The sequence below is a fragment of the Equus przewalskii genome, chromosome 6 (assembly GCF_037783145.1).
Source record: "Equus przewalskii isolate Varuska chromosome 6, EquPr2, whole genome shotgun sequence".
NCBI lineage: Eukaryota > Metazoa > Chordata > Mammalia > Perissodactyla > Equidae > Equus > Equus przewalskii.
Window position 1 is genome coordinate 39,495,643 of NC_091836.1, and position 27,610 is coordinate 39,523,252.

The 27,610-nt window shown below is 53.0% G+C and overlaps 1 protein-coding gene across 1 annotated transcript; it reads left to right on the forward strand.

The window, feature by feature from the left end:
• The first annotated feature begins 1 nt into the window (after position 1).
• On the forward strand, positions 2-27,610 carry ADAMTS15 (ADAM metallopeptidase with thrombospondin type 1 motif 15). Its single transcript, XM_008518443.2, has 8 exons — positions 2-3,093; positions 13,451-13,583; positions 14,080-14,247; positions 14,481-14,764; positions 20,089-20,266; positions 21,717-21,898; positions 22,005-22,180; positions 24,044-27,610. The coding sequence occupies exons 1-8, from the start codon at positions 2,137-2,139 to the stop codon at positions 24,816-24,818; spliced, it is 2,853 nt and encodes a 950-aa protein (XP_008516665.1). The 5' UTR covers positions 2-2,136; the 3' UTR covers positions 24,819-27,610.

Sequence of the window (27,610 nt, forward strand, 5' to 3'; positions counted from 1 at the left end):
AGTTTCCCTTTAATTACAGGCCCTCTTGAAATGCTCAAACGCACAAAACGCTTGTAAACATGAACTCCCTCTCTGTCACACACAATCTGCCCATATGCCCACTCTCCCTTTCATTTACAGAGCATAAACACCCATCTCTTACTCATCCGCATAATGAATTTCAGCCTCGTGCATCTCAGTTGAAGAGCAGCTCCAGGAGAATCATGTGCATCTCAGCGGTCTTCCTGTTCCAAGGTCCCAGGGAGCTCTTTGAAGAGTGGATCCTTTATGGGGAGAAAATAATGGGCAAAAAGTGCTCTTCACTGATGGACAGTCCCAGCGTTCTCTTCCCTTCAAAAATAGTTGTTTACTTGAGCAGCCACTTTCCTAAGAAAATTCCAAAATTCTTCCACGCCACCCCCCTTTTCGGCTTCAAATCATTGCATACTCTCCTCTCCTCTTGCAAACTCAACTCAGAGCCTTTTGGTTCTGGAAAGATTTTCTAGGTATCAAGAGAGATTAGGAAAGCCTGCCTTCCTCAGCTCGCCTTGTTCCTTGTCAGAAGAAAGAAGTCAATTTTTCAGAGAGAGAAGGGGGATCTTGAGGCCCAGCCCCTGAGAGAGGGCTCCTTAGACTCCCCTCCAAACTCCACAGGAGCTCGCGGCCAATGGTTGCATCCTCACAGACGCACGCTCAGCTTCCCACTCCAGTGCCCTGCATGATACTCAGTCAAGGGGCAGATGAGAGAAACTCGTGGAGGAAGCACTGTCTGACTTTTTACTGTCCACCAGTCCCTCAGCCCCTCCTGGTGAGAAGACAACTTCTTCCTCCACATCCCCTCCAGGCGCCGGGGCACTGGTCAGCGTTGAACAAGGGTTCTGCTCCCCTCCCCAAGCCCTGAGGGGTAGCATTTGCCTATTTCAGTGGTGTGAATACTCCCACCAGGACATACTCCAAGCTCCTATTGTGGTGTCCCTGAAGGGGGAGAGGCACGGTAGCATACCATTTAGTATTTCTCTCCTACTTCCACCTCCCTCTGCTCTCTTTTCTGGGAGCTATAGGCTGTCCTAGCTGGTTGGTGGTTCTGGAGGCTCAAGAGCACAGACAACAGTCAAATAATTAGGATGTGATGGGGTTTGCTAGTAAACATAATTTATAGTTATTTTATATAATTTAATTTTTAGTAGTGGCTGTGTTTAATAGCTGACTGGCAAAGTTCCTGAAAATTTGACTGTCTGCACCAGCCCATGGAGCACACCACTGCCCCAGGGCAGACCGTGGGCCTGGACGGCCCTAGGTTCCACAAAGGCTCTCCGTGTTCCTGGGAATTTGCCCTTCTGGCAACAGGGGCACGTCTTGGTTCTGGGCCTTTTAGGGGACACTGTGATGAAGAAACAGCAGAGATGTTGCAATGGGAAGGCTGAGGTGAGACCGGGAGAGGAGGTCAGTCGTGGCTCTGCATTCCCAGTGCCTGACCCGAACTGCCTAGAGATAAAAACTAAGACCCAGAGAGCGGACTGACGTCCGTTGGGACTGAAGCAACTGATGTGTTGGGCACTGGGGCATAACCTAAGAGCAAAACGCGACCGAGACTCCCTCTCTGGCTTCTCTAGCCAGCCCACGCCTCCTGCCTCAGCTCAACGCCACTCCCTCCCCGCCAAGTGGCTCTCCGCTCCGGAGGCGGGACCGAGTTCTTCGGTGGCCCCTGGAGGCTCGGGGCTGCAAGCTTTGGGAGGCTGGGAGGCTGGGAGGGGAGAGAGGGAGGGGCGCCGACTGGGCAGTCCAAAGAGGAGGGGTCCTTTAATAGGCTCGCCCAGCGGCTGGTTTGTGGCTCTGCGAGTGGCTGCGGCTCGGAGAAGCGGCCCGGCACCTCCCTCTAGTTTTCGGCTGCAAATCTTCGTCCTTGCACTTGACAGCGATTGCCCTTAAGCTCCCAGGGCGCGCTTTGCTTGGAAAGGCACAGGTAGGAGGCGCGGGCTGCCCGGTGCTCGCTCACAGCCCTGGGAGGAGTCTCCCTCCCTTTGCTCTCCTTTCTGGGAGCTGCGGGCTGCCCCGGAGCGTGGTGGTTCCGGTGTGCGTGCTGCAAAGAGACCGTGCCGGCGCCCGGGGTGCCGGGCCGAGCCCTTCCGAGAGCGCGGCTGTGCGCTGCTCGGCGCCATGCTTCTGCTGGGCATCTTAACTCTGGCTCTCGCCGGGGGATCCGCTGGCGGCTCAGAGCCAGAGCGGGAGGTGGTGGTCCCCATTCGACTGGACCCGGACATCAACGGCCGCCACTACTACTGGAGGGGTCCCGAAGACTCCGGGGACCAGGGACTCATTTTTCAGATCACAGCATTTCAGGAGGACTTTTACCTACACCTGACGCCGGATGCTCAGTTCCTGGCGCCCGCGTTCGCCACTGAGCATCTAGGCGTCCCCCTCCAGGGCCTCACCGGGAGCTCTCCAGACTTGCGACGTTGCTTCTACTCTGGAGATGTGAACGCCGAGCCGGACTCCTTCGCTGCTGTGAGCCTGTGCGGGGGGCTACGCGGAGCCTTCGGCTACCGAGGCGCCGAGTATGTCATTAGCCCGCTGCCCAACGCCAGCGCGCCGGAGGCGCGGGGCAACAGCCAGGGCGCACACCTCCTCCAGCGCCGGGGCGCCCCTGGCGGGCCTCCCGGAGATCCCACATCTCGCTGCGGGGTGGCCTCAGGCTGGAACCCCGCCATCCTGCGGGCCCTGGACCCCTATAAGCCGCGGCGGACCGACTTAGGGGAGAGTCGCAGCCGGCGCAGGTCCGGGCGCGCCAAGCGCTTCGTGTCTATCCCGCGGTTCGTGGAGACGCTGGTGGTGGCCGACGAGTCAATGGTCAAGTTCCACGGCGCGGACTTGGAGCATTATCTGCTGACGCTGCTGGCCACGGCAGCGCGACTCTACCGCCATCCCAGCATCCTCAACCCCATCAACATCGTCGTAGTCAAGGTGCTGCTTCTGGGAGACCGCGACACAGGGCCCAAGGTCACAGGAAACGCGGCCTTGACGCTTCGCAACTTTTGCGCCTGGCAGAAGAAGCTGAACAAAGTGAGTGACAAGCACCCTGAGTATTGGGACACCGCCATCCTCTTCACCAGGCAGGTGAGTTGATCAATCACCTTTTTGGACCCAGACAGCCCCATTTTCTTAGAGTCACCACTCATAACTCTCCAAATGCCTTTTGTGCCGCGCAATGCCCCCGAGTTTAAATTTCGTTGATCTCTTCTAACTCCCACTTCGGATCTTTCAGGGAGAGCCCGCTCCTGGGCTCAGCGGAGCTCGGGCTCACGCGCGTCCCGATGCACGTGGGCGGTCGGAGGAGCGCCTGCTCCTTCTGAAGGTGTTGGCCTGGAGGTAGCCAATCAGCGCCTCCTAGATCAGCCACCGAGGGGCCGGAACCCAGGAAGTTGCCGCCCCGGAGCCGCAGTTTGTTTCTAAGGCAGATAGGAGGCGCTCTGAGGATGGCGTTGGAGAGGGTGTGGAAGGTCCGCCCCTCTCCTATGGAGGCGTCTAAGCCCTTTCAGACACCTCCGCCCGGTCTTTCTTTCTCTTCTGGTAGAACTGGAATGTCTACCAAACGTCCCAGGTCAGCGCCTGGCTACGTTTCTCGTGGGTAACATGTTCAGTTATCCTCTCTCTGACCTGGGCCTGGAAAACCTGGATTGGGATGAAGGGAATCATTTTGGTTATTTCGTGGCTTGTAGTGAAAGGACAGACTCAAGTTCTGGGAGCTTCCCATCTCCATTGGTGGGTCTCCTGTACTCTTCTGTGCTGGGCCTGTCTTCTGTTTGAGGGGCTTCCAGTTCATTCAGAGCAGGCAGCCTAGTTAGGGCAGCTGTTTGGATCTTGGAGTTTAAAGTGGAGTTTCGCTTGGAGCTGAGCTGGGAAAATCTCTTTCAGTTTTCCCAAATCCTCGTTGGCCGAGGGTGACCTGTTTGTCCTGATACATGTTATTGAGCAGAGCAGGCAAGGTCGCTCATGACCCTGACTCCCTGGCACTTCCTATGCGCTTGACTGCGGGGCTCCAGCTTCTGCCCCTGGCACTGTGGAAGTGGTGGGAGCTTAGCAAACAGCCTCTGGAGACCCCAGCTGCAGAGTTGGAAAGATGCAGGGTATTGGGATTAGAAAGACAGATCAAAAAAGCAGATCAGAAAGGCAGTCCTGTCCTTTGCTATGGATCTATGAAAATCTAGATTCATAGGTGTTGGAGTGATTGGGTACTGTGAAAGTTTAGGATCCTTGAAATTTCTCAGATACAGGAGACTGGGAGCAAAGGGGACATCCAGGTGACCTGCTTCCTCTGATGTGGGACTGTGACCTGAGTCTGTGCCGTGCTCTTGTTTTGTTATTATCATAACCATAGCATTGGGGGGATGGCACTGAATCCTTGGTGACCCGTGGGGCTCTAACTCTCCACTGTTTCCACTTGGCCACTCAAAGCTGGCCTGGTGCACACAGGGCTGGAGCTGGAGTCTTCCACACTAACCCATTTGGCGCAGCTTGTCTCTTCCTGGAGTTGAACTTCCTGCTTCCCCAGCCTTCTCCTCCCACCACCTGGTTTCTCTAGGGAGGTCTTTGGCCTGAGTCTGTTTCCTTGTGCTCATTCTTCCAACTGAGGTCTGTAGAGCGGCCACTGCCCAGCCCTGCAAGCACTGCCTGAGTCATGGGGAAACTGCAAAGGAGGTGGCTTCGACCTCTGCACACAGACCAACTCTGCTGTCAGATTGCTGGGGAAAAAACCAAAGGCCAGAACAGGATATCTTAATGGGCAAAGCAGCTGTTGCCCCATCTGCTATCTGGGATGCCCCTGTGGAGGTCACTCACTGGCTCTGAAGTAACAGACCTCAGGCTCTGCTGCCTAGTGGCTAGGCTGACTTTTGGAACCAGCCCTAGGAAGAGGATTTCTGCTGGGAATATGGGCCATGCCATCAGAAGGACCTGCCTTTTGAAGAAGAAGCAAGCAAACAGCGTGACAGCTTCTGTGTGTCAATGGTGTGTGCCACTCCCCCAGGGGGCTATGTTGACCATGCATAATGGGTACAAGATGTATGACCACCTGTGTCAGAAGCAGTGATGTGCAACGTGTGACTTTCAGAAACTGTCTTTCTCTTAGGCGTCTAGAGGGCAAAGCCAGAAAGTGGGGAGGCTGTGTTGGCAGGTCCATCACCCAGGTATGTGCTTTATGCTTTAGAGTAAACATCTCTCCCTCACCTCCTTGCAAGCACAGACTTCAGGGCCTGCTGCATTCTCAGAGTCTTAGGAATGCTCATTCCTGAGCTCCCCTGGGGAAGGTGCAGCCTGTGATGAGAACATGAGCGCACAGCTGCTCTTTCTAGACGAAGGCAGATGTGGTCTCCGGGAACCTGGGAAGGAGTCTCCTGCTATACTCCGACACAAGGGGGATTTTTGTTTTACTTTGCAAAAGTGAAACAAAAGTAAAAGGGTCAGTAGTAATCCTTTAAATCAGATGTATGAGCTATTCTGCTTGATCCCTGTTTATTATAATGTTGATGTAATCAGTGCTTTTTCAAAGTAAAATTTGAAAACAAAATACACAGTTTGTTTAGATAGGAAGTTTTTAGGAATATGCTTATTTTGTAAATCGCCTTTTGTCTGCAATGGCCCTTGAGCTGATAGACACCTTTAGAGTCACCTGTTTCTTGGTTCCCCCAGAGAAATCTGAAAAATGGCTGGGACTCTTTTTGATTGATGATGCTCTGGTTGTGATTTTTGCAGGGAGAAAGCAGTTAGGAAGGGTCAGGCTCGGTCAGACTGTGTTTCCTCCTGAGGAAGAGCTGAGAGCAGCTCCCGTAGAGCTCCAGGTGCCGGGTACCCAGGGGAGAGCAGTAGGACCACATGACTGGAGCCTCCCCTTCGGCCCACATCAGAGTTGCTGTGCGTGAAGACAAGTCTCGGCTCGGCTGTGGGAGACGCCGCTGTCCTCTTGGCAGGCAGAGGGAGGGGTGTGGGGTGTTGAAATCAAAACACTGGGAAGACTAGACCCAGGGAGGATCCTTTACTGTGTGCAAAGGAGAAAAAATTGATCGTACAGCAAGAATTTTGACAATTTGAGGAGTTTACTTAAAGATTTATACATCTGAATCTGCAAAGCCATCAGCCTCTAGCCTCCTAACAGCAGGGTGAGGTCAGCACAGGGCTGGAACCGGCATCTGTGGAGAATTAGAGCCAGTCTTGCTGGGTGGACATTCATTTCCATGGGGAGAGAAGTTTCTCTGGGTTCCTGTTGCACTGGGCAGCAGGAGCCGGGGATTCATGCCGACGCCTGGCGGGACCGCCTCTCCGAGTCTTCTCTCTCTGTAGGTCCCATGCCTCTGCTGTTCGGGTAACTTGGTGCTAGACTGGCTCTCATTCAGTAATTCATACATTTTTTTAATACTTATTTCCAGGTGCTATCCCGGGCTGTGGAGATATGGAAATTAATGAGACGTGGCCTTTGGCCGCCAGGAATTCACTGCATGGCAGGGAGCCCAGCAGGGAAATAGCTCTTCACTATATGGGGTGTTAAGCGCGTGGGGGAGGCTTGGGCCCTCCTCTCTTGGGGGTCGTGCTCCTTAACACTGGAGCCGGGAAGCCCTCAGAGGGCCGAGGGCCGGGGGCCGAGGGACAGGTGGCAAGAAAGGCACTGGGGTCGGGAGCTGGTGGGATGGGGAAGGAAGCTCATTTCCTGTGTTGTAGGAGGCCTCTCCCCTTTTTGAACATCTCTTTTGCTATGACCTTTCCTCCTTGAGACTGACTTTGTTTTTTAGGGTTTGTTGTTTGTGCGTTTCTGCTGCTTATTTCTTCCTTTATTTTTTCTGTTGTGCTTAGTACCACTCTCCGCCGTTCCCTCGTCCCCACCTCCTCTCCTCGTTTTCTTCCATGCTCTCTTCTTCTGCCTTTGGGATTGTCGAGGCCGGCTCTTTGTCATCTCTCTTCTTCTTATCTTCTTCCTTCACATTCTTCCCTCTCCGCCTCTGGCAATACCAAGCTTGGCGCTTACCTTCTGGTCTAGGGCCCAAGCAATGCTGTGTCTTGTGGGCCGTGTACTTACAGTATTCTACACTCTGAAGCCTGGAACAGCATCTGGAGCCCCGTTTGAAACAGAGGCCAGCTCTTTCTGTAATAAAGTGCTTGTGATAGAGCAGTGAAGTTTACTGTTCAGATTTAAAAAATTTTAATAATAAAATGATAATGTGCAGTTTACACATATCTCCCAGTACAATAAAAGGAATCATAATTTCCTCAGGATCTTTTTTGAAGTCAGGTCTTGGAAGATATTAGCAGAGAGGGGAATCTGTAGCTTTGGTATTTCATAGTTTGTAAATCTTTATCACTGAATGGAAACTCAACCCCTCCTTCTGGAAGGGTGGAGAACAAGGGAGGAAAAGAGAGGAGTGGGGAATAGGATTGCTCCCTGGCTTGTTGGGTGATTGCTTTTCTCTCTCCTTCTCTCGCTGACACCAAATGAGTCAGCTGATATTAGTGGTGGAGGATGGGGGAGGACGTTTGGAGCGAGGAATGTGCACTGGAATCTTTTCCTTCTTTTTTTAATCACTGGTTTAGTTGGGAAGGTAAGCGAGGTTTTTTCCCTCCTTCAGTCTTGCTCTCCTTCCAACAACATCTCTGCAGTAGTTCATGTCACCGGGCCTCGATCACGTGGCACACTGGAAGGAACACAGGCTCGGAGGCGGGCGGAGCTGAGTGTGAATCCTGGCACTTGCACTTTTAGCAACGGCCACTGAATGAATCAGCCGTTTGAACTTCACTTTCCTCATCTTGGAATGAGGACAATGATGATGATGATGGTACCTCACTCATGGGACTCTTGCTGGGGTAAGTGACCGAGTGTTCCAGAACAGGCCCCCAGTGAACGGCAGGTGCTATGAGTAGTGGCTCAGTCTCTGTTTGTTGTTGTTGGATGGTTACCTGCAGGTCCCTTGCAGAATTTCCCTTTGGGACGGCCCTGATTGGAAGGAAGCATTCCGTCCCATTGCCCTTGCGAGGATGCCTTCCGCTTGTCTGCTTTGTGCGCAAACTATGGACCCCAGTGTTTGCCGATCTCCCTGATCTGTGCATGCTTTCTGTCTCTGTCGCCCCTGCACGCCGTCGCCGTTCGGGATGTGTCCTGGAAGGCAGGTGCTGCCGTAGGTGAGAGGACTGCAGATGGCTCTGCGTGCTCAGGTGGTTTGCTCCTTCCTGGGGGTCTTTAAGCCACTGTTTTTGGCTGTCAGGCTGCAGGGCGGGAGAGGGAGCCTTAGGTTCTTCTGGCATTTTGTGTTGGCTCTTTGCCATCAGGTTTTGCCCTGGAGAAAGGAGGGGCCCCAGTGAGGAGCCAGCAGACAGGGTGCGCAGAAGGACAGGTCGGTGTGTCGATGCAGGTGCGGGGCAAGGAGCCAGGGGCTTGCTCACTGGGGGAGGCGGCACAGACCCTGCTCCAAGAGCACTCTCAGCACTTAATCCTGCCCTTCGCCTCTCGCCCGGCCTCTCCTCAGGCTTCGCCCACTCAGCGAACAGCCTGCACGCGGCGGGCGGGAGGTTCGGGGTGGACAGCCTTGCCCTCTTGAGACTCCCAGCCCCTTCATTGTTGGGGTGCGAGTGCCGGGAAGCAGCCCAGAGCTGTGGAAGGAGCTCAGCTCTGAGGCTGCGCTGCCTGAATTTCAGCCCTCTCTTGCGCCAGTCCCTGTCCAACCTGGGTTCCCTGGGCCAGCTACTTACCTTCTCTGGGTCTCATCTGTCCACTGGGGCCTAATAATGGCATCTCCCTCATAAAGCTGTGGTGAGGAGTCAGTGCGTGCATACGGCTGGAGCTCTCAGGGCAGTGTCTGGTCCATCATAGCAGCTCCGTATGTGTTAGCTACTACCCTCACGTTTGGCATGTGCTCTCTCTTGAACTGATGATTTCTAGAGAAAGTGTGGTCCTCCTGTAAGCCTGGGGTTCGTCCTCCTCCTCATTGAGGTGATTCTCGTCCGGGTCCCTCCATCTCTTGCTGCAGCAGCATTTTGTGCCTCATGAGGGATTTATATTCCAGGGAACGGAATCTGCTGACAGAAACCACCAGGGCTGGCTTGCCTCCTCTTCACCTCGTCTTCCTCTTCCCCGGGCATCCTCAGTCACGTTGCCTGGCACTGAATTGCTAGAGGTACTGAATTGCTAGATTGGTTTTTTCCTTCTAGCAAAGCCAGGCCCTCTTGTCCTTGGGGATTACAAACAGAAGTGGATTTTGGGTTGGACGAGGAAATACAGTGATGCATGACAGAAATTCAGATGGAAAACAAGTTAAAGGGCAGGATTAATACTAGTGCAGGGGCGTTTTCACCAGCAGTTATGATGTCCTAACTAGTGTGGCGTGATTCACACCAAAGACCACTGCCGGCCTTGCTCTCAAAGGGCACGGCTGCAGGACTGAATTCTTTACTTCGTAGCCCCATGGCCTCAGGTGAGCCATCTCAGTTCCCTGAGTCTCAGGTTCCTCATCTGTAGAGTGAGGGATGGCTCCAGAGTTCTGCGAGTGTGCCTAGATGCTGTGATGTGGTCATCAAGACGAGCACTGGGGGGCTGGCCCGGTGGCACAGCAGTTAACTGTGCACATTCCACTTCTCGGCGGCCTGGGGTTCACCGGTTCGGATCCCGGGTGCGGACATGGCACCACTTGCCAAGCCATGCTGTGGTAGGCGTCCCACATATAAAGTAGAGGAAGATGGGCATGGATGTTAGCTCAGGGCCAGTCTTCCTTAGCAAAAAGAGGAGGATTGGAGGCAGATGTTAGCTAGGGCTAATCTTCCTCAAAAAAAAAAGACGAGCGCTGGCTCACAGGCCCAGGAGTGCTGTGTGAGTAGGAAGCCGGCTACGTGAGAACGCATGTATCTTCTGCCACATAAACACATTTAATGTGCTTGATGTTCGTGGGTCCCGCTGTCTCCATACTGCTGGGAAATATTAAGCATCTCAGTGCATGGCAGGGGAATGAGAGGAGGCGGGAACGAGGTCTGCAGGGAAGACGGGGGTGGGGGGTAGGGGGGAGTTGTGGGGGCATGTGCAGGGAGCCGCCTTGGCGAACACGGATGGGCCACTGCACAGTGTTATCCTTATTGATTTATTTTTTTTCACACTGTGGCTTCAATCCTGAATTTTTATAAAAAGAGGGACAGTTAGAATCCCGGAGGATTAGGCTCTTGGCCAAGATGATTCTTGGGTCATCTGGAATGGCAGCTTCAGCTACAAGGAGAAATGGTGAATTACCAGGAATAGTGAGGCAGGTAGGGGGCTGGGCTGGCGAGTGCCGACATCCTCCAGGCAGAAGGAAGCAGGGAGCTTCTCTTTCTGGAGACGAGCGCCTGAGTTGAAGAGGTTCAAGCCGTTTGAGTGCCTTTGAGTTCATTCCAGAAGGGTGGAGACATTCAGGGCCACAAATAAGGCACAACTGGGCCCTGCACAACCGCCGTGGGCACCCGGGCCCAGTGAGTCTGCGCTGGGGTCCCTGCCTGGGGGAGAGGGCTGGGCAGAGCGCTGACCGCTGCAGCTGCATCTTCCCACAGCGAGGATGCTGGGTGCCGCAGGATGGCCGCTCTTAGCTACACCAGGCCCTCGGGAAACATGCAGCTCTTTTCTCAGTCCTCTTGTTTGAGCCAGGGAATCTGGGATTTCTTGATGGAGGGAACAGGTTGCTCCTGGCCCAAAAAGCGCCTGGAGCTGCATGTCTTTTCTTCAGAGAGAATCCGACCCGAGAGGAAGGAGGCTTTTGGCTTTAAGGACCTCCCAGTTGTGGAGCTGGGCTGCCGGGCAGCTCACCTCCAGTGGCCGCCTGGACCCAGTCTGAGCTCTCATTCTGCCCTCGCCATTCTTGACGAGCAGGCGGGGTAGGACTCTAAATGTCCCCATGGGTGACCTGCACTTTTCTGTGAGTTCGTTTTATCAAGTTCGCAACCTGGGTCAGTAGACAAGCCCATCCTTAGGGTTCTTTCCATTCTAAAAGTATATCGTTCGGAGTGTTCCTTTTATAACCAAGGGCCAGAAGGGGCTGAAGAGGCCCCTGGCATTGGGGAAGGAGCAGAGCTTAGGGCACTGGTACAGTCTGGGTTCTACTTGAGAACTGGCCCTTCAGGGGAGGAAACTGAGGCCCGGAGTAGAGAAGTGACTGCCCACAGTCACACAGCTACTTAGTGATGGGGCCAGGTCCAGAATCTAGGCTTCTTCGTTCTTATTCCTGTGCCCTCTCTCTTACACAAGGCTGATAGTCAGTGTTCATGGTGGCCCCGGGACAATGTCACATGCTTGTCCTAGGCTGTGACCACCAGGCTAGAGGCTCCACCTTAGTGGGGATCCTACACTCCAGCATCCAGGGACATAGAGGCCCTGTCACCCATCCCCTGCCTTCATTATGCCCCAGCGTGAGCCTCCATTCCTTCCCTCCTCATCCTGGCCCCCTTGTCTCTGCTTTCACAAGCTGATCCATGTGACTCAGTTCTGTTCCTCAGCAGTCAGATTCCCTAAACTGCTTGTCAGGTGAGTGTCTGCTCTCAAGTTTTGACAGCAGCTGTCTTCTAGATTTCAGAATTCTGGGGAGGAGAACTTTTGGGAGAATGAGCCTTTGGAGAGGGAGTGTACTTGGAAGAGAAGGGAATTTGAGGTTCACCCCATGGGGTTCCCAGAAGTGGAAGGAGTGCTACGTGCGAGCACAGGGCAGCAGATCAAGGCTGGGCGTGCGTTTCACCCTCGTTGACTCCACTGTGGGCGTGCGTTTCACCCTTCTTGACTCCCGTGTACTCTGGCTTCAGTGTGATCGCCCCCCCGAGGGTTCTCTGGCCAGAATAACTGTTAACTCATTAGGAGGTGTGACTATCACCTGACCGTGGGAAGCTGAGTTTGACTGCTCAGATGGTAAACTGCTGAGTGCTTTGGATTAAATTTTGCTGATTTTCTGCACTATGACCACTTTTCCTCCTGTGCCCCCTGGCCCCGCTAACTCTGCTGCCCACCTTTTCCCTATGTCAGCATGCGCCCGCACACACATGCATGCACGTGCACACAGCCCTAAAGAGAAACAAAATTGAGAACAGCTCTGTGCGTGTTTATGGGAACACCTTGGCTCCCAAGGGAGAACACACACAGCCCTTTCTCCTGAGTGTTAACTCAGGTGTTGCTGGGCAGTCGGCTGTGACGTGGGAGAAAGAGCACTGAGGATCCAGTCTTACGACCCCGAGTACACATTTCTGCTGAGACTTGAACCTCTCTGAGCTGCAGCTTCCTTGTCTGTGGAAGGTGAAAATAATAGTCATTATTCCAGTGGGATGCTGTGAGGATTAAATAGGGTCATGCATGTAAAGCGCACGCATGGTGCCAGCATTTGTTAAGCCATCGCCATGATTCACTGTGAACATGAGTCTCAGTTTCCACCTTTGACAAATAGGCCTAATAATATATCTGCTTCCTAAGACCATTGTGGGGAATAATTAGGCAAGACACATAATAGTTTCCTGTAAACTATAAAATGCCCCGTGCATTAAAGGCAAGGATGTAATCAAGAGAATACCAGCATCACTGATTCAACAGTGTCTTCTCAGGAGGAGTAGAATGTGTACAAGTATCGTATGCTATTTCCAATTCCTGGGCCCCTAAGGTATCTAGGTGCATTGCCGACCCAAAATGCTTAATCAGTTCTTTGAGTTACCCACCCCAGAAGCCCCATTTTTCCCTTCCCTGTGCCCTGGAAGAGCTTCCTGTCAGGGATGCTGCTGGAAGCCCTAGCTTCTGCGACAAGTTAAGTGTCAGTACAGAGGGACCTTCCTGCTTGGGTCACGCTCTATTTAATTTATCTTTTCTTCCTAGCAGCCCTGGAGCCCATGGTCCTCTGGAGCTTCTGTAGCCAGTTGAGCTGTGTCTGGATAGGGGCTTGTGTCCACCCAATCTGCCTCCTCCCAACCCAAGGAAGCCAGATCTCTGGCATGGGCGGGTCCTTGGCCAGTGACCCTTTGGCTGAGAATCTGAGCATAATTCATGGTTGTCCAAAGGCAGTCACTCACCAAGGACCGAGGCTGCTAGAGCTGACTCTGGTTGGGGAATGTGCTTGCCTTCCACCCCCACCTGCCATGACCAGAGCCTCACCCAGCTGTGGGAGTCACCATTTTCTGGCCTGGAGGGCTGTCTCTATATAAAGCGATGGCCCTTGTAGTTTAGTTTTGTACCTCCTAATTTTCTCCCACAGGCCCTCCTTAGATAGGATTTGGGTAGAATTTCTCAGTGAGCCACAGAACTTTTTTCCTGAGGCCTCCTCCCTTAGCCTGGGTTGATTCCATGAACAGCCCCACAAGCCCCTGGAAAGCAGGGCCTGGCTGGAAAGGTGCTGGGCTGGGTTAGGCTTGGCCTGGGGATGAGCTGGAATGTCCCATAGGATACCCTGTCTTCCCTTCAGTTACCGTCTCTAACTTCTGGCTGGCTTCTGCTTCTTCCCTGCCCCCGCAGGACCTGTGTGGGGCCACCACCTGTGACACGCTGGGCATGGCTGACGTGGGCACCATGTGCGACCCCAAAAGAAGTTGTTCTGTGATTGAGGATGATGGTCTTCCATCAGCCTTCACCACTGCCCACGAGCTGGGTAAGGCTGGAGGGGCCATTGGATGGAGGGAGGAGCGCTCCTGTCTGGGGTCTTTCTGGGTTTGCACTGGGTGCTCTGGTGAGCGGGGGTAGACATTTGAGTTGTTTTTGCTCCCTCATGTCCTGACGCCTTAGGGATCCTTTTTTAGGGTCAGAGTCTGCCTTAGCAATAACTTAGTTTTATTTTTTTCCAATTGTCCCAGCACACTTGGCCAGTGATGTTGTCTGAGTACGTCAGCAGTTAGAGTGTCTCGTCAATTAGGCACTAAGGGAGAATATGTGAAATACACTGCTGTCCTCAATGAGTGCACAGGCTGATGGATGCGACAGAAAGTGGTCTTGAGACATTTGCAAAGCAATCTTTTGTTAGCTGGAAATGACCAGCCCAGAAACATCGACGCGGGCTCTCTAGCTTGTCCAGCTGATCCTCCCCCAACCCTTTAAACTGCATAGCCCACATCCTTCTGCCCTCTGAGTCCTCTTGACTCACCCCGCAGGCCACGTGTTCAACATGCCCCATGACAATGTGAAAGTGTGTGAGGAGGTGTTTGGGAAACTCCGAGCCAACCACATGATGTCCCCAACGCTCATCCAGATTGACCGTGCCAACCCCTGGTCAGCCTGCAGTGCTGCCATCATCACCGACTTCCTGGACAGCGGGCATGGTAAGCCAGGGCAACAGAGGAGGGGCTTCAGTGCTGTCACTGGAGATGGTGCTCACCACCTCTCTGGACCTGTCCTCCATTACCTAAGGTATGCATGACCCCAAAGAGTTGGGCTCTGCAGTGGGTCATCCCATAGCCGCTTGCTTCCTTCTCTCCCTACCATTTAGATACTGGGCTAGCTAAGCCTCCCCTTTGCTAGCTCCCTGCTAACGGATGCCTTTGGCTCTCTGTAGGTGACTGCCTCCTGGACCAACCCAGCAAGCCCATCTCCCTGCCCGAGGACCTGCCAGGCGCCAGCTACACCCTGAGCCAGCAGTGTGAGCTGGCCTTTGGCGTCGGCTCTAAGCCCTGTCCCTACATGCAGTACTGCACCAAACTGTGGTGCACTGGCAAGGCGAAAGGCCAGATGGTGTGCCAGACCCGCCACTTCCCCTGGGCAGACGGCACCAGCTGTGGCGAGGGCAAGTTCTGCCTCAAGGGGAGCTGTGTGGAGAGACACAACCTCCAGAAGTACAGGGTGAGTGTGCTGGAGCTGCGCCCTGGGGACTGCTGGGAGGAGGGTGGCCGACTCCCGGGGCCTCCACTGGGAACCTGCGCCGGCACAGAGTTACCATGTGACCATAACTCCATTGCATTGCTGTGCTGTGCCTCAGTTTCCCTGTCTGTAGTCCTATCTCCTCTTGACTCTAAGGCCAGAGAGAAAAGATATGGTAGCTCAGAGAACTTGGTGAGGCCTTAGGTGCTTGAGAGAAGCCTTTCAGTCGGAGTGAGGGGTCCCAGCCCTGAGCTCTGCCCCTCGTCCTACCTGGGGAGGAGCTCTGGACCAAAGCTGAGCCCTTGATCTTCGGAGTTGCTCACCAGTTGGCTCCGCCCTGTCTTCCTGCATCAGCTCTTTCTGAGTGTGCTCCATTTCCAGGGAGCTGTGGGCCAGAGAGGAACAGGGCTCAGAACTGAAAGGAAGCAACCCCCTTGGGCCAGCATCAGGCATTTGCTACCTCCTCCTGAACCAAGTTCAGATTCTGTTGTGATCGTTGTTTTTTGAACCTGAAACATAATTGAACGAAAGTTATTTTTTTCCTGATAAATAGGAAGAGCAATCAAACCAGAGCAAATTCAGAATGCCAAATATTCTCTGAATATAATAAAAACTTTATACTCTTCAGGTCTTGGGTTGGGGTAGTAAAGGGATTTGTACTTTTCCAGACAGAAATAAGAAGCCCGTCCTTGTCCCTCATCCTCGTCCCTCATCCTCGTCCCTCATCCTCGTCCCTCATCCTCGTCCCTCATCCTCGTCCCTCATCCTTGTCCCTCATCCTCGTCCTCCACCCTGGCTGCAGGCAGGCTTGGCTTGGGGTTTAGGTGCCCAGAGGCAGAAGAATGAAAGTGTTCACCAAGCACTTTATCAGTTGCCCTGAGATGGGTGTGGTACAGAATTATGTAAAATCCTTCTCTGTGTTTTGGGAATATATATTTAATTAAACCTTCAACCATTTATTCGGCAACAATCCACTGTGTCCAGGGAACTGTGTAAGATACTGTGGTGTCAGATAGATAAGTAGAACTCAGGCAATGTCTCAGAGGGCACACAGTCTACTGGGGAAGCTAGAAATGGAACTGTAAAACAAGACACAGAGAGGTGTGTGGTATGTGTTATGACAGAAGTGTGACAGTGTGTCCTGGCAGATCAGGGGATGAGAGACTAATGATGGTTAGAGGAGTGTGACAAAACTTGATGAGGAGGTCAGATTTGAAGAGAGCCTTGAGGGATGAGCAGGGTCTCAATAAGCAGAGGTGGAGCAAAGTCAGGGAGGTGGGGCAGGCGGGAGGGTTGGGTGGGTGAGGGCTCCATCGGAAACATCTTTGGGAAAGGTGGTTTGGAGCTAGGTGGCATCTGCCTTGACCACTGGTTTGATGTGTTTAGACTAGAAGGTCCTGAGGACAAGATCATCACCAGGATCAAGCAGGCTGTGACTGGCTAGCCTCTTCTCTTGGGAAGATGAGTCTGGAGGATAAAGAGATTGGCCAAGAGGATATTGGATGCAGGAAATGTGATCTGAGAAGCACAATCTTCCCACATGCTTTCTGGAGTTCTCAGTCCATCAGCAGTAAAATACACTACATCCTCAACCACTTTTCTGAATAGTCCCTTTGCTACCCTGTTTTAACTGCAACCTAGCCCTTCACAGAGGACACTGCCCTACGGAGAAAAGGTCAAAGTCCAAAGCTTTTCTGACTAATCATTGCAGCCTGGCAGTGATCTCACTTTCAAGAATACCACTGACCACCAAGACCCTATTATCCCAGCTCACTCCCTCTAGTTTTTGGACTCCAACATATCTTCAGTCCCATTTGGACCTACAATCCATTGATCTGACCATCTTTCCATCATCCCTCGCTCTTCTCATGCCCTCACCAATCTCTTTATTGAGCTGAGATTCTGTGGTCCCTTGTTAGAAGCCATCCTTCTCAGACACTCTTGACTCCCATATCCCTGTCTCTCTTCATCCTACTCACTTGGATAAGCCACCACCCTGGTGGAATCCAACTCTCTTACCTACTCAGTTGTGCCAGAATAGGTGGATATGGCTGGACAGAGACATGCGATAGTGCTCACTGGTCGCAGTTTAAATTCAAACTTAGGTGGGCCCATAATGCTGCCAGGAGTTATAGATTTCCCTAGTTCACTCACTCTCCCAATCGCCTGAACTATTATTTCACACCTTCACCTCTCTCCTCCCATTACCGACTCTTTCTTCCTCATTTTCACTCTGGCAGTGACCTTGCTTCTTATTTCATTAAGAAAAAAGAAGCAATAAAATAATCGGAAGAGAACTTTCTCTAGCTCCCACCACTCCATCCAGTGTCTGAGCTGCTTCTGTGCCCCCGTACTCTACCTTTCCTCCTTTACCGTGGACGAGCTGTCCATGATCTTAGCTGGGGCCAGACCTTGTGAGTTGCAGTAGACTACTGTCCCCTCTCATCTGTTCAAGGAAAGCGCTCTATCAATTCTCCTCTCTCTCTCTCCTGCAGTATCAGATTTTGCCCTCTCTTGGGTTGAATCATTCTTGGCGGGATACAAACTTGCTGTAATTTTTCCCATCTTAAACAAAACTTCTCGTGATCCTACTTCCTCTCTATATTGCAGCCTATCTCTCTGACGCCCTTACAGCAAAGTTGTTGAAGGAGCTGGATCAAGTTGCTCTCTCCAGTTCCAATCTTGCCATTTTTCTCTGGAGCCCATTCCAGTCAGGCTTTCACTCCTACCATTCCTTCAAAATGTTTGAACTCTTATTAAGCTCACCAAATGGGCTCTACATTGCTAAAGTCAATGACGAGTTATCATTCCTCATCTTGCCCGACTTATTAGCAGCATTTGACACGATGATCACTCTCTCCCCGGGGAACACAGTCTTCACTGTCTCTTGGTTTCCCTCCCCCGTGACTGGCCCCTTCTCAGTCTCCCTTACCGGTTCTTCCTCACTCTTGTTTTCCCAGTGTTGAAGTGCTCAAGGGCTCAGTCCTTAGCCTTCTCACTATCCACACTAACTTCTTAGGCGCTTCATCTAGACTGATGGCTTTAAATACTATTTATATTTGTATGTTAAAGACTCCCAAATGTGTATCTCCTGCCCAGACCTCTCTCCTGAACTACAGACCTGAATGTCTCACTGAATCTTGGCATCTCCGTTTGGATAATTGTTAAGCATCTAAAACATAAGATCTGTAAAACTGAGCTCCTGATCATCTCCCCTAAACCTGCTGTGGCAGCTCCATCTTCCAGTTGCTCATGCCAACACCCTCTTCCTCTCACATACTTCGCATCCAATACCTCAGCAATTCCTGTTGACTCTGTCTTCAAAATAAGTCCAGTATGTAACCATTTCTCCATCTCAGCTGCTGTCACCCTGGTCCAAGCCACCATCGCCTCTCCCTGGATTATTGCAATTGCCCCCTAATGGATCTCCCTGCTTCTGATCTTACTCCTTACAGACGATTCCCACCAGAGAGGGGTCCTTTACAATGGGAGTCAGGTCATGCTGCTTCTGTGCTCTGAACCATTCAGAGGCTCTACTCCTCGCTCAGAATGAGTGAGTCCATCTCTGCCTTCTTTTCTCCTGTCTCCTGCTTTTCTCACTCTTGTGATGCTGGAATACTCTGGGCACATCCCTCCTCAGGGTGTCTTTCCCTAGTGTCTGCATAGCTCACTCCTGTACTTCCTTCAGGCCTCTGCAGAGATGTCACCTCAGCAGTGAGGCCCCCATGGCCCCTGTAATTCAGAGCAGCCCACCTGACTGAGGCCCTCCCGCCTCCACTCTGTACGCACAGGCTTATTTTCATCCTCTATCTTCTCTGCGAGGATGCAGTCACTGTGGGGCAGGGATTCGCTGCACATGGCACCAGGCATGTAGTAGGAACTCAACAAATATTTGGTGAATGAAGGCATGAATGGCACATGGCAGGAGCACGATGAATGTTCCCTGTAGGAATGGGTGGGAGGAAGTGATGCCAGGTGAAAAAATAGAGCATCATCTCAGAAGCCACAGGAACACTGTTAAGTACTGAAGAAGAACTGGAGATGACCAGGTGTAGGCCCTGCCTCTGTAGACAGCCATTGCTGACCTTTGAGAGAGCAGCTTCCATGGGGCGCTGGGCACTGAGGAGGGAGGAGGCAGAAAGCACGGATGGGGAGGACTCTCTGGAAGTGAAAGGCTGCGATGGGGTTTGAGGAGGGAGCAGAGTTAAGGGAAAGTGTTTGTTACAGGATGAAACGGGCCTGTTGACACAATGAAACAAGAACAGTCTGACAGAAGGACAGATAGAATACGTATACAGACAAGAGTTAAAGTATCTGTCACACGCAGCTGGTGCCTGCTTAGCTCCATGTGGGTTCAGTGCTTTGGATGATCTGTGACAATGTTTATTCCCAGGTTTGTCGAACTGGGCTGCTTCCTCTATTGCCCAACTTATGTGTGTTCAGCGGATGAAAACTCACTTTACTGTCATCTTAAGAAAAACATAATGAAGACTATAAATTTTCTATCCCCTATCCACCCTGTTAGAAAACAAAACAACACTGCATAATTCACTCCAACTCCAAACACAGTTTTAAGATTGCATAATAGTCTCTTATCTCTACCTCCTCTTAGCACAAACATTAGAACTGCTTATAGTGAAACATTCTCAAATTCAGCCCCTCATTGAGACTAAGATCAGTCTGGTTTGGTGAAAAGTCTGAATTATAGAACATTTACAAATAAAAATATTCAGATGTCTGTGGTGACAAGGTTTGCTGGCAAGGCTGGGGGCTGGCCGTGCCTTAGATTTGGTGACTTTTGTAAATACACCGGAAGTAAATAAGGAGAAATGTTGAACTCCTGCGCAGTGGCAAGCTCGGTGCTAGGAATTTTCATACGTGTTGCATCATTTAACCGTTCTGTCCCACCTCCCACCTGAGCATTAATGGCCCCGTTTTTCCAGATGAAGCTCCTGAAACTTCAGGGGGTTTCCCTCCTTGCTCCAGACCCCCGTGTGGGGAGGGCAGAGGGGACTGTAGACCTTTCCTGCCTGACTGCACAGCCTGGAAAGGCCTGTCTTCCGAGTGCCCTCATTGACTCGCGTATGACTGGGACCAATTGGCGCTTGCTAATTAACCAGTTGAAGTGTTGTGTGGGCCCCGTGCACGCTGCTCGTTTGCTTGTCATTTTCCCCTTCGTGATACAAAGTGCATCTTGTTCCGGTGGGACGGCATCACGGAGGCTGCACCAGTCTAGCTCTTCTGTAGGTTCAGGGCGTGGGTGCAGCACCCTGACCCCTGGAGGACTAACAGACTCTTCCTCACAGGTGGACGGCTCCTGGGCCAAATGGGAGCCCTACGGCCCCTGCTCGCGCACCTGTGGCGGGGGCGTGCAGCTGGCTCGGAGGCAGTGCAGCAACCCCACCCCTGCCAACGGGGGCAAGTACTGCGAGGGCGTGAGGGTGAAATACCGATCTTGCAGCCTGGAGCCCTGCCCTAGCCCAGGTGAGAGGGGAGGGCAGGCGTGGCTGGGCCCTGGGAGGCAAGGCTGGAGGTCATGCCCTCGCTCCGGGTAACTCATAGGTACAAAGTTACTGCAAATGTAATATACAGTGTAGGGAATATGGTCAATAGCATTGCAGTAACTTTGTATGGTGACAGATGGTAACTGGACTTATGGTGATCATTTCACAATGTATGTAAATATCAAATCACTATGATGTACACTCGAAACTAATAGGATATTGTATGTCAGATATACTTCAATTGAAAAAAAGGTTCTACGGGGCTGGCCGGTGGCATAGTGGTTAGGTTCATGCACTCTGCTTCGACGGCCCGGGGTTTGCAGGTTCGGATCCAAGCAGTGCTTGGACCTAGCACTGCTTGTCAGGCCAAACTGTGGCAGTGTCCCACATAAAATAGAGGAAGATTGGCACAGATGTTATCTCAGTGACAATCTTCCTCAAGCAAAAGGAGGAGGATTGGCAACAGATGTTAGCTCAGGGCCAATCTTCCTCACCAAAAAAAATATAAAAAACACAAAAAAACAAGAAAAGAAGGTTCTATTCCCTAGGACAAAGTCTGGAAGTGTAGAGGTGCAGAGTCCTCTTGGGATCGTTTCTCTGTCCATTCCCCTTTGGCGAGGGTGTTTTCGTGCAGAGACTTAGACACCAGAAGTCCCCTCAGTTACGTAGTCCTGAAACCATCTTCATAAGCAGGAATTATTTATGAACTTGGGTGGCAAGAAAATTATATCCCTATTTTTATTAACTTGTTTAATCTAAAATTTAATATTGCCTTCAATTAGAAATTCAGTATTTTTTACTAACCTTTCTATCTAAAACTTAGTATTTCCTTTAAATAGGCAACAAACTACAATCCTAGTGGCAGGACCTGTGGCTTTGTCACCAGTAGAGATTGTGGATGTTTTCATGCGACATCTCAGTCGTGCAGACTTCTCAAAAAGCTATTTGTGCCAGTCACTGCTTCAGCAGGGTGGTGGTTATTGGAGTTGTTGTGGAATCTTGTTATCTAATGAGTAACAAGGAAGCACACACATCACAAGTATGTTTCAAGATAGATTGATAGCTGTATTTAAAAATAATGGTATTCTTTGTCATCTATGCAATTTATTTTATGCTTTTAATAACATTCTGAAAATAGTATGGAAAGACTGCTGAAAGGCTCTATAGCACAGAACTATTTAGGATACCTGTTGTGGAGGTCATTTAAGGCCCGATTCCTGGGGCAGGTGGCACATTGCCTGGGGAGGCATCATCATCTGTGCCCATCCTTTGGTCCCATGGGGTGGCTTCAGTGATGGTGATCACTCGCTGAGGGTGAGGAGGAGCTGTTTAGAGTCGCAGGAGGCTGAGTGCCCCGGAGGCATCTCTCCTTTGCCTCTCCCCCCACTGCCCCTCCCTTTAGCCTCCTGCATATGCTTCTCCCTCCCCAGCCTCTGGCAAGAGCTTCCGGGAGGAGCAGTGTGAGGCTTTCAATGGCTACAACCACAGCACCAACCGGCTCACCCTGGCCGTGGCGTGGGTGCCCAAGTACTCAGGCGTGTCTCCCCGGGACAAGTGCAAGCTCATCTGCCGAGCCAACGGCACCGGCTACTTCTACGTGTTGGCACCCAAGGTGAGTGAGCCTCTGGCAGGAGACCAGAGCAGGGACAGGGTCTCCTGGGGAGCATCCAGCTGAGCTGCCCCTCTCTCCTGTTCTCCCCCTCCTGTGGGTGCTGCAGGTGGTGGATGGCACACCGTGTACTCCCGACTCCACCTCGGTCTGCGTCCAAGGCAAGTGCATCAAGGCTGGCTGCGACGGGAACCTGGGCTCCAAGAAGAAGTTCGACAAATGTGGGGTGTGTGGGGGAGACAATAAGAGCTGTAAGAAGGTGACAGGACTCTTCACCAAGCCCATGTGAGTTCTGGGCCCTGGAGGGTGCAGTCAGGTTCAGGGTGGGGAAGGGTGAGTGGAGTTGCCCCCAGGCGTTGGAAGCTTGGGTTAGATTGGGGTGAATGTTAGATCCTGGCCAGTACCCTTGCTGTGGAGCCCACTCATACTCTTCTATGAGTAAGCTATTCATTCATTCATTCATTCATCTAACAAAGAAGAATGCTCAAGGAAGACACCACTTAATGGGAGACGACATTCAGGGAGACAGCAGGGCGTTGTTAGGGTCTGTGTGGAGTTCTGGAGTAAGACTGAACTGTGTTCAAATCTCAGTTCTCCACTTTCTGGATGACGGTGGGCAACTGATGCAATCTCCAGAATCGTAGGTTTCCTCACTGGTAGGGTGGGTATGACACTGATATATTCATGTTGTGCTATTGTGAGGATTCAGGGAGTTAATTCAGGTGACATTCTTGGCACAGTATCTGGTGCATATACATGCTCCCTAAATGTTCACGATGATGAGAACCAAACAAAACAGACCTGGAGACAAGTGTGACAGCCTCTCATCTCCCTGAGCTTGAGGCCCTGGCCTGGGACAGCATTAAGGTGACAATGGCAATAAACTGCAGAGAGACAGTGGAGTGCGTGGCTGGGACTGAGGCAATCCCCCTTCCTGGGAGATGTGCGCCGGGATCAGCTGAAGAAATTTCTCTGGGCCTCCTCTGTCCCAACTCCAGAGCCTGGGCCTCCCTAGCTTTCTGAGGTCTGGCACATCCCCTTTTATTTTTTGGGGAAAGTCCTTGGAAAGTCTGATCCATGTTATGGAAGAAGCTGGGGCAGGCAGAGCCCCTGAGGTCTTAGTTGAAGGGGGTGTGGTTTGCTCTGAAAACTTAGGAGCCCGGGTGCTGATGATGGAAAGGGCTAGATGGCTGTCCGGGAACCTCAGCTGTCCCCACTGGACACAGCACTCTCAGCTGAGCACCTAGGTGGACAACTTCTCTGGTAGCTCAGGCACTGCAGGTGGATGGTGTTCCATGCTGTCCTTCACAGGCATCTGCAAGGGGGAGGCTACATGGGGAATTAAAGGTAAACAGCCCAGATTTGCTTCACTGGTTCAATGGCAGGTGTTCCTTATCGGACCACTGGAGCTGGAAGGAGCCTTAGAAATCCTCTAGTTTGACCCACTCATTGTATAGATGAGGATGGCAAAACCCAGACAGACTGACTTGCTTAGAGCCACCAGGGAGCTGGCGTCCCAGCCAAGGCTTGATCTGGGTCCCTGGCTCAGGGCCAGTGTGTCTCACTGCATCCAGCCCCAGCCTTGGCCTCAGGGACTGTGGACTTCTCTCCTCCACCTCCTCCCCCTTCTCCTCCCCCTCATAGCTAATGTCTATTGAGTGCTTACTGTGTGCCAGGCGGCATGCTACATGCTTCCTCTGCTTTAGCGTATTTAATCCTGATTGCAATTCGGTGGGGTCTGTGCAATCGTGCTCTCCCTTGTATAGATGAGGAAACTGAGAAGCTGAGTAACTTCTCCAAGGCCAACAGCTAAGCGGGTGGCAGGAATCACTCTGACTCCAAAACTCGTGCTTTTACTCTCATGCTAGAATTCACCAAAATATAAATTTACTGAAGGAAAAAGATGCTGGCGATGCAGCCGGTTTATGTAGTTTAGAGGACTGACGACAGGCTTGCACACCACCCCTCAGAGGGGACCTCCCGGACCCGTGGAGTGGCGGATGAGGCCGCCTGCTTAGTCTTTGTGTTCTGCCATCTTCGTGACCTGCCCCAGGCCTTGTGAAATGGGGATCAGTTGTGACTTGAGAGGGGCACGGGGTCCTCATGTCCAGGCATCTGATTAACGCACGCCCCTCTTTCTGACCTCAGGCACGGGTACAATTTTGTGGTGGCCATCCCCGCGGGCGCCTCGAGCATCGACATCCGCCAGCGCGGCTACAAGGGGCTGATTGGAGACGACAACTACTTGGCCCTGAAGAACAGCCAAGGCAAGTACCTGCTCAACGGGCACTTTGTGGTGTCGGCTGTGGAGCGGGACCTGGTGGTGAAGGGCAGCCTGCTGCGCTACAGTGGCACCGGGACGGCGGTGGAGAGCCTGCAGGCCTCCCGGCCCATCTTGGAGCCCCTGACGGTGGAGGTCCTCTCTGTGGGGAAGATGACACCGCCCCGGGTCCGCTACTCCTTCTATCTGCCCAAAGAGCCTCGGGAGGACAAGTCCTCCCACCCCAAGGACCCGCGGGGATCCTCTGTGCTCCACAACAGCGTCCTCAGCCTCTCCAATCAAGTGGAGCAGCCGGACGACAGGCCCCCTGCGCGCTGGGTGGCAGGCAGCTGGGGTCCTTGCTCTGCAAGCTGTGGTGGTGGCCTGCAGAAGCGGGCAGTGGACTGTCGTGGCTCCCCGGGGCCACGCGCAGCATCTGCCTGTGATGCGGCCCATCGGCCGGTCGAGATGCGAGCCTGTGGGGAGCCCTGCCCGACCTGGGAGCTTGGTGCCTGGTCGCCCTGCTCCAAGAGCTGCGGCCGGGGATTTAAGAGGCGTCCACTCAAGTGTTTGGCCCATGGAGGGCGGTTGCTGGCCCGGGACCAGTGTGACCTGCGCCGTAAACCCCAGGAACTGGACTTTTGCATCTTGAGGCCATGCTGAATAGGACTGTCCCTTTCTCCTCCTCACTCTCCACCCTGTTGGTGCTGCCAGTGTTCTGGCCAGCTGGAGCCGTGGGCAGAGGGCAGTGGCCAGAGGCCCATGCCACAACGTCACCCGCATCCAGGGACAAGGAAGGACCGTGGGCAGGGGTGAGAGATTCCTGGGCGGGGAAGTGAAGTAACTACCGCATAGTCTACCTCACGCCCGGCTCCTCCGGGGCCCAGCCTCAGGGAGAGGCTGCGAGGTGCGGGTGCTGGGCAGGAGGTGCTGGGGCCCAGCGTCCAAGGGACCTGGAGGATGGGCACCTCCCAGGCAGAACTTCAGGGACCGTGGCCCCCATCAGGGAGGCTGCAGGCTGCTGGAAGAGCCATGCCCGCAGCTTGGCACCCTCAGGTGGCCCCAGGGGCTCTGAGCCGTCTCTGAACAAGGCAGGTTTTTATGGTGCTTTCAGCCCACTTTCCTTTTCTGACTGACGTGGATTGAGCAAAAAAAAAAAAAAAAAAAACAAAAACTGGCTGGGGGTGCAGAAGCGGAGGGGAGCGTGGGGTTGGGTTTCCCCGGGGCCTGGGCCACTCCTTTGGGAAGAGCTGTGGGTAGGGGCAGTCCCGAGGATTCTCATCTTCCTTCTACTCCTAGCCCTCCCTTAAGGAGCCACATCTTCTTCCTGTGTTGTCCAGGATGTCAGTCTGGTGGGAGGGCTTCCATGGGTGTCCTCTGAGGCTTTGCAGGTGGAGGTAGGAAGTCAACAGGGAGCCTGTTGTCTTCTTCCAGGATCCGAGCAGTAAGAAAACGTGCTGAGGCTTATAAGGGGAGGCGGATTCTGTGGCTGAAGCAGGGAGTTTGAGGAGTGATCTAGAGGGTTCTGCTGTCACTGGGGCTGGTCTGAGCTTTGGGGGGAATGTCACCCTGGGATGGGGAGGGAGAGACCCCAGGTCTGATGGCTCTTCCTCCAGAGAGGCAGGTATAAATAAGGCTGATGCCTTAGGCTGTGTGTCACCTCAGAGAACCTTCAAAGTGGCCATGGTCCCACCAAGAGGGGGATGGGATATGCTAGGAGGGCTAGGTGCTGGACATCCACGTGCCAGCAGGTTGGTGCGCATCTGGACAGCTGCATGTGGCCTGACCTTGGGCATGTCCTGTTGCATCCCCAGGCCATAGTTTCTACGGTTGGATAACGGGGTTCACTGTTTGCTACCTCAGGCTCTACTCTCTGGGAACCCACCCTTGTCCCTCCCCTGGGGCAGTGGTGACCTTGGTGCTTCCAGCAGACTCACTGTCATCCTCTGTAGACTGAGCTGTCCAGACGTGAAGACGAGCGTGGTGCGTGGCACCCCGCTCCCCACAGCCTGGCCACCCCCGGGGGCTCCAAACACGAAGACAGGGTCTCTCTCTACAGGTGCCTGGGGGACAGGTTTCAGGAGGCACCAAGAACCAGTGACGTGACCCAGGGGCCCCTGGCAGCCACCAGCAGGAGCTGCTGGAGACCTGTCCATCTCGGAGCCATGTAAGGGAAGTAGAAACCAGGCGTCTCCTCCAGCTCCAGGGGGGCGGATGTGAGAGATTCTTGGCTAAGCAGGGTATTTCTTGGGGGTGCAGCTGGCCCAGTGTGTATATGGGAGCTTCTGTTTCAGAGTGTCATACTGTGGCCTGGACTTCAGTGAGGTGACAGCAGACCAAGTATCTTCCTCGGAAAGGGGTTCAGTCCTTTATTTAGTTTCCCCTTACAGAGAGAATCCACAAACTAGCCAGCCAGCCAGCCAGCCAGCCAGCCAGGCAGCCTCTGGGCTGGTGCTCTTGCCCCGGTCTGGCCCTGGGCCAAGCCCTTGAACAGAGCTCCCGCAGCAGGGCAGAGGGCGTGCGGGTCTCGGAGGCAGGGCTGCAGTGCCCCTCGGCGTGCAGAGCGGGGAGGAATCCGCCTTCCTGCATGAGTGAACACTGTGGGAATCAGCATCCAAAGGGACCAGGGTGTCAGGGCAGATGTGGCCCGGCGGGCCGACGACGGCACTGCGCCCTGTGCTTGGTGCCCCCATCCTTGGCAAGGAGAGGGTGGTACGGGGGCTGTGCAGAGTGGGCAGGGGAAGGGGCGGGTGGGAAGGGAGCCGCCATCAGTGGGGGTGACTGGTCCCCTAGCAGAGCGGCTTTACAAGTCATTTCAAGGAGGGACAACTGATCTTGTTCCTGACACAAGCTGGGTCTCAGTGCTCTTTTCTGTTGCAATATTTTTCTTTTTTTGTTTCTGAAAGAAGTTTGACCAAGACAACTTGGGAGGTTTGTCTTGTCTTTGACCATTTCACTAATCCAACCATGTTCTCCAAGGCTGAGCAGAGACAAGCCTTAGGACACAGGTTTCTGGTGATGGAATAAAAAGTTAAGGTGGTATCTCATGTCTCTGGAAGAAGAGGAACATTCTGGCTGCTCCAGCAACTTCTTCCATGGGGTGTGGACCAGTAAGGATCTGGGCTCAGGAGCCCCCTGTCTCCTTTGCTCATCGTGTGCACTGACTGGAGGAGTCCAACTTTTTGGGCCTGCCGTGCTGGAGTAGGGGCTGGGGGGAGCTGAGGACGGGTGGACGGACTTGAGTGTTCCCAGCCTGGGAGTTAGCCCCTGAAGGCACTAGACACTGTCACTTATAGAGCCCCCCTTTTGGTTTGGTTTGGTTCTTTTGCATTCCATGTACTGCAGAAGGATGGAAGGACCTGGGTACTGGCTGGGCTGTGTATACTGTGTATACCTGGGAGCTGGCTGCTGCGGGGCCAATGGCCTGCTCCTAATAAAGCTGTAAGTATTTAAAA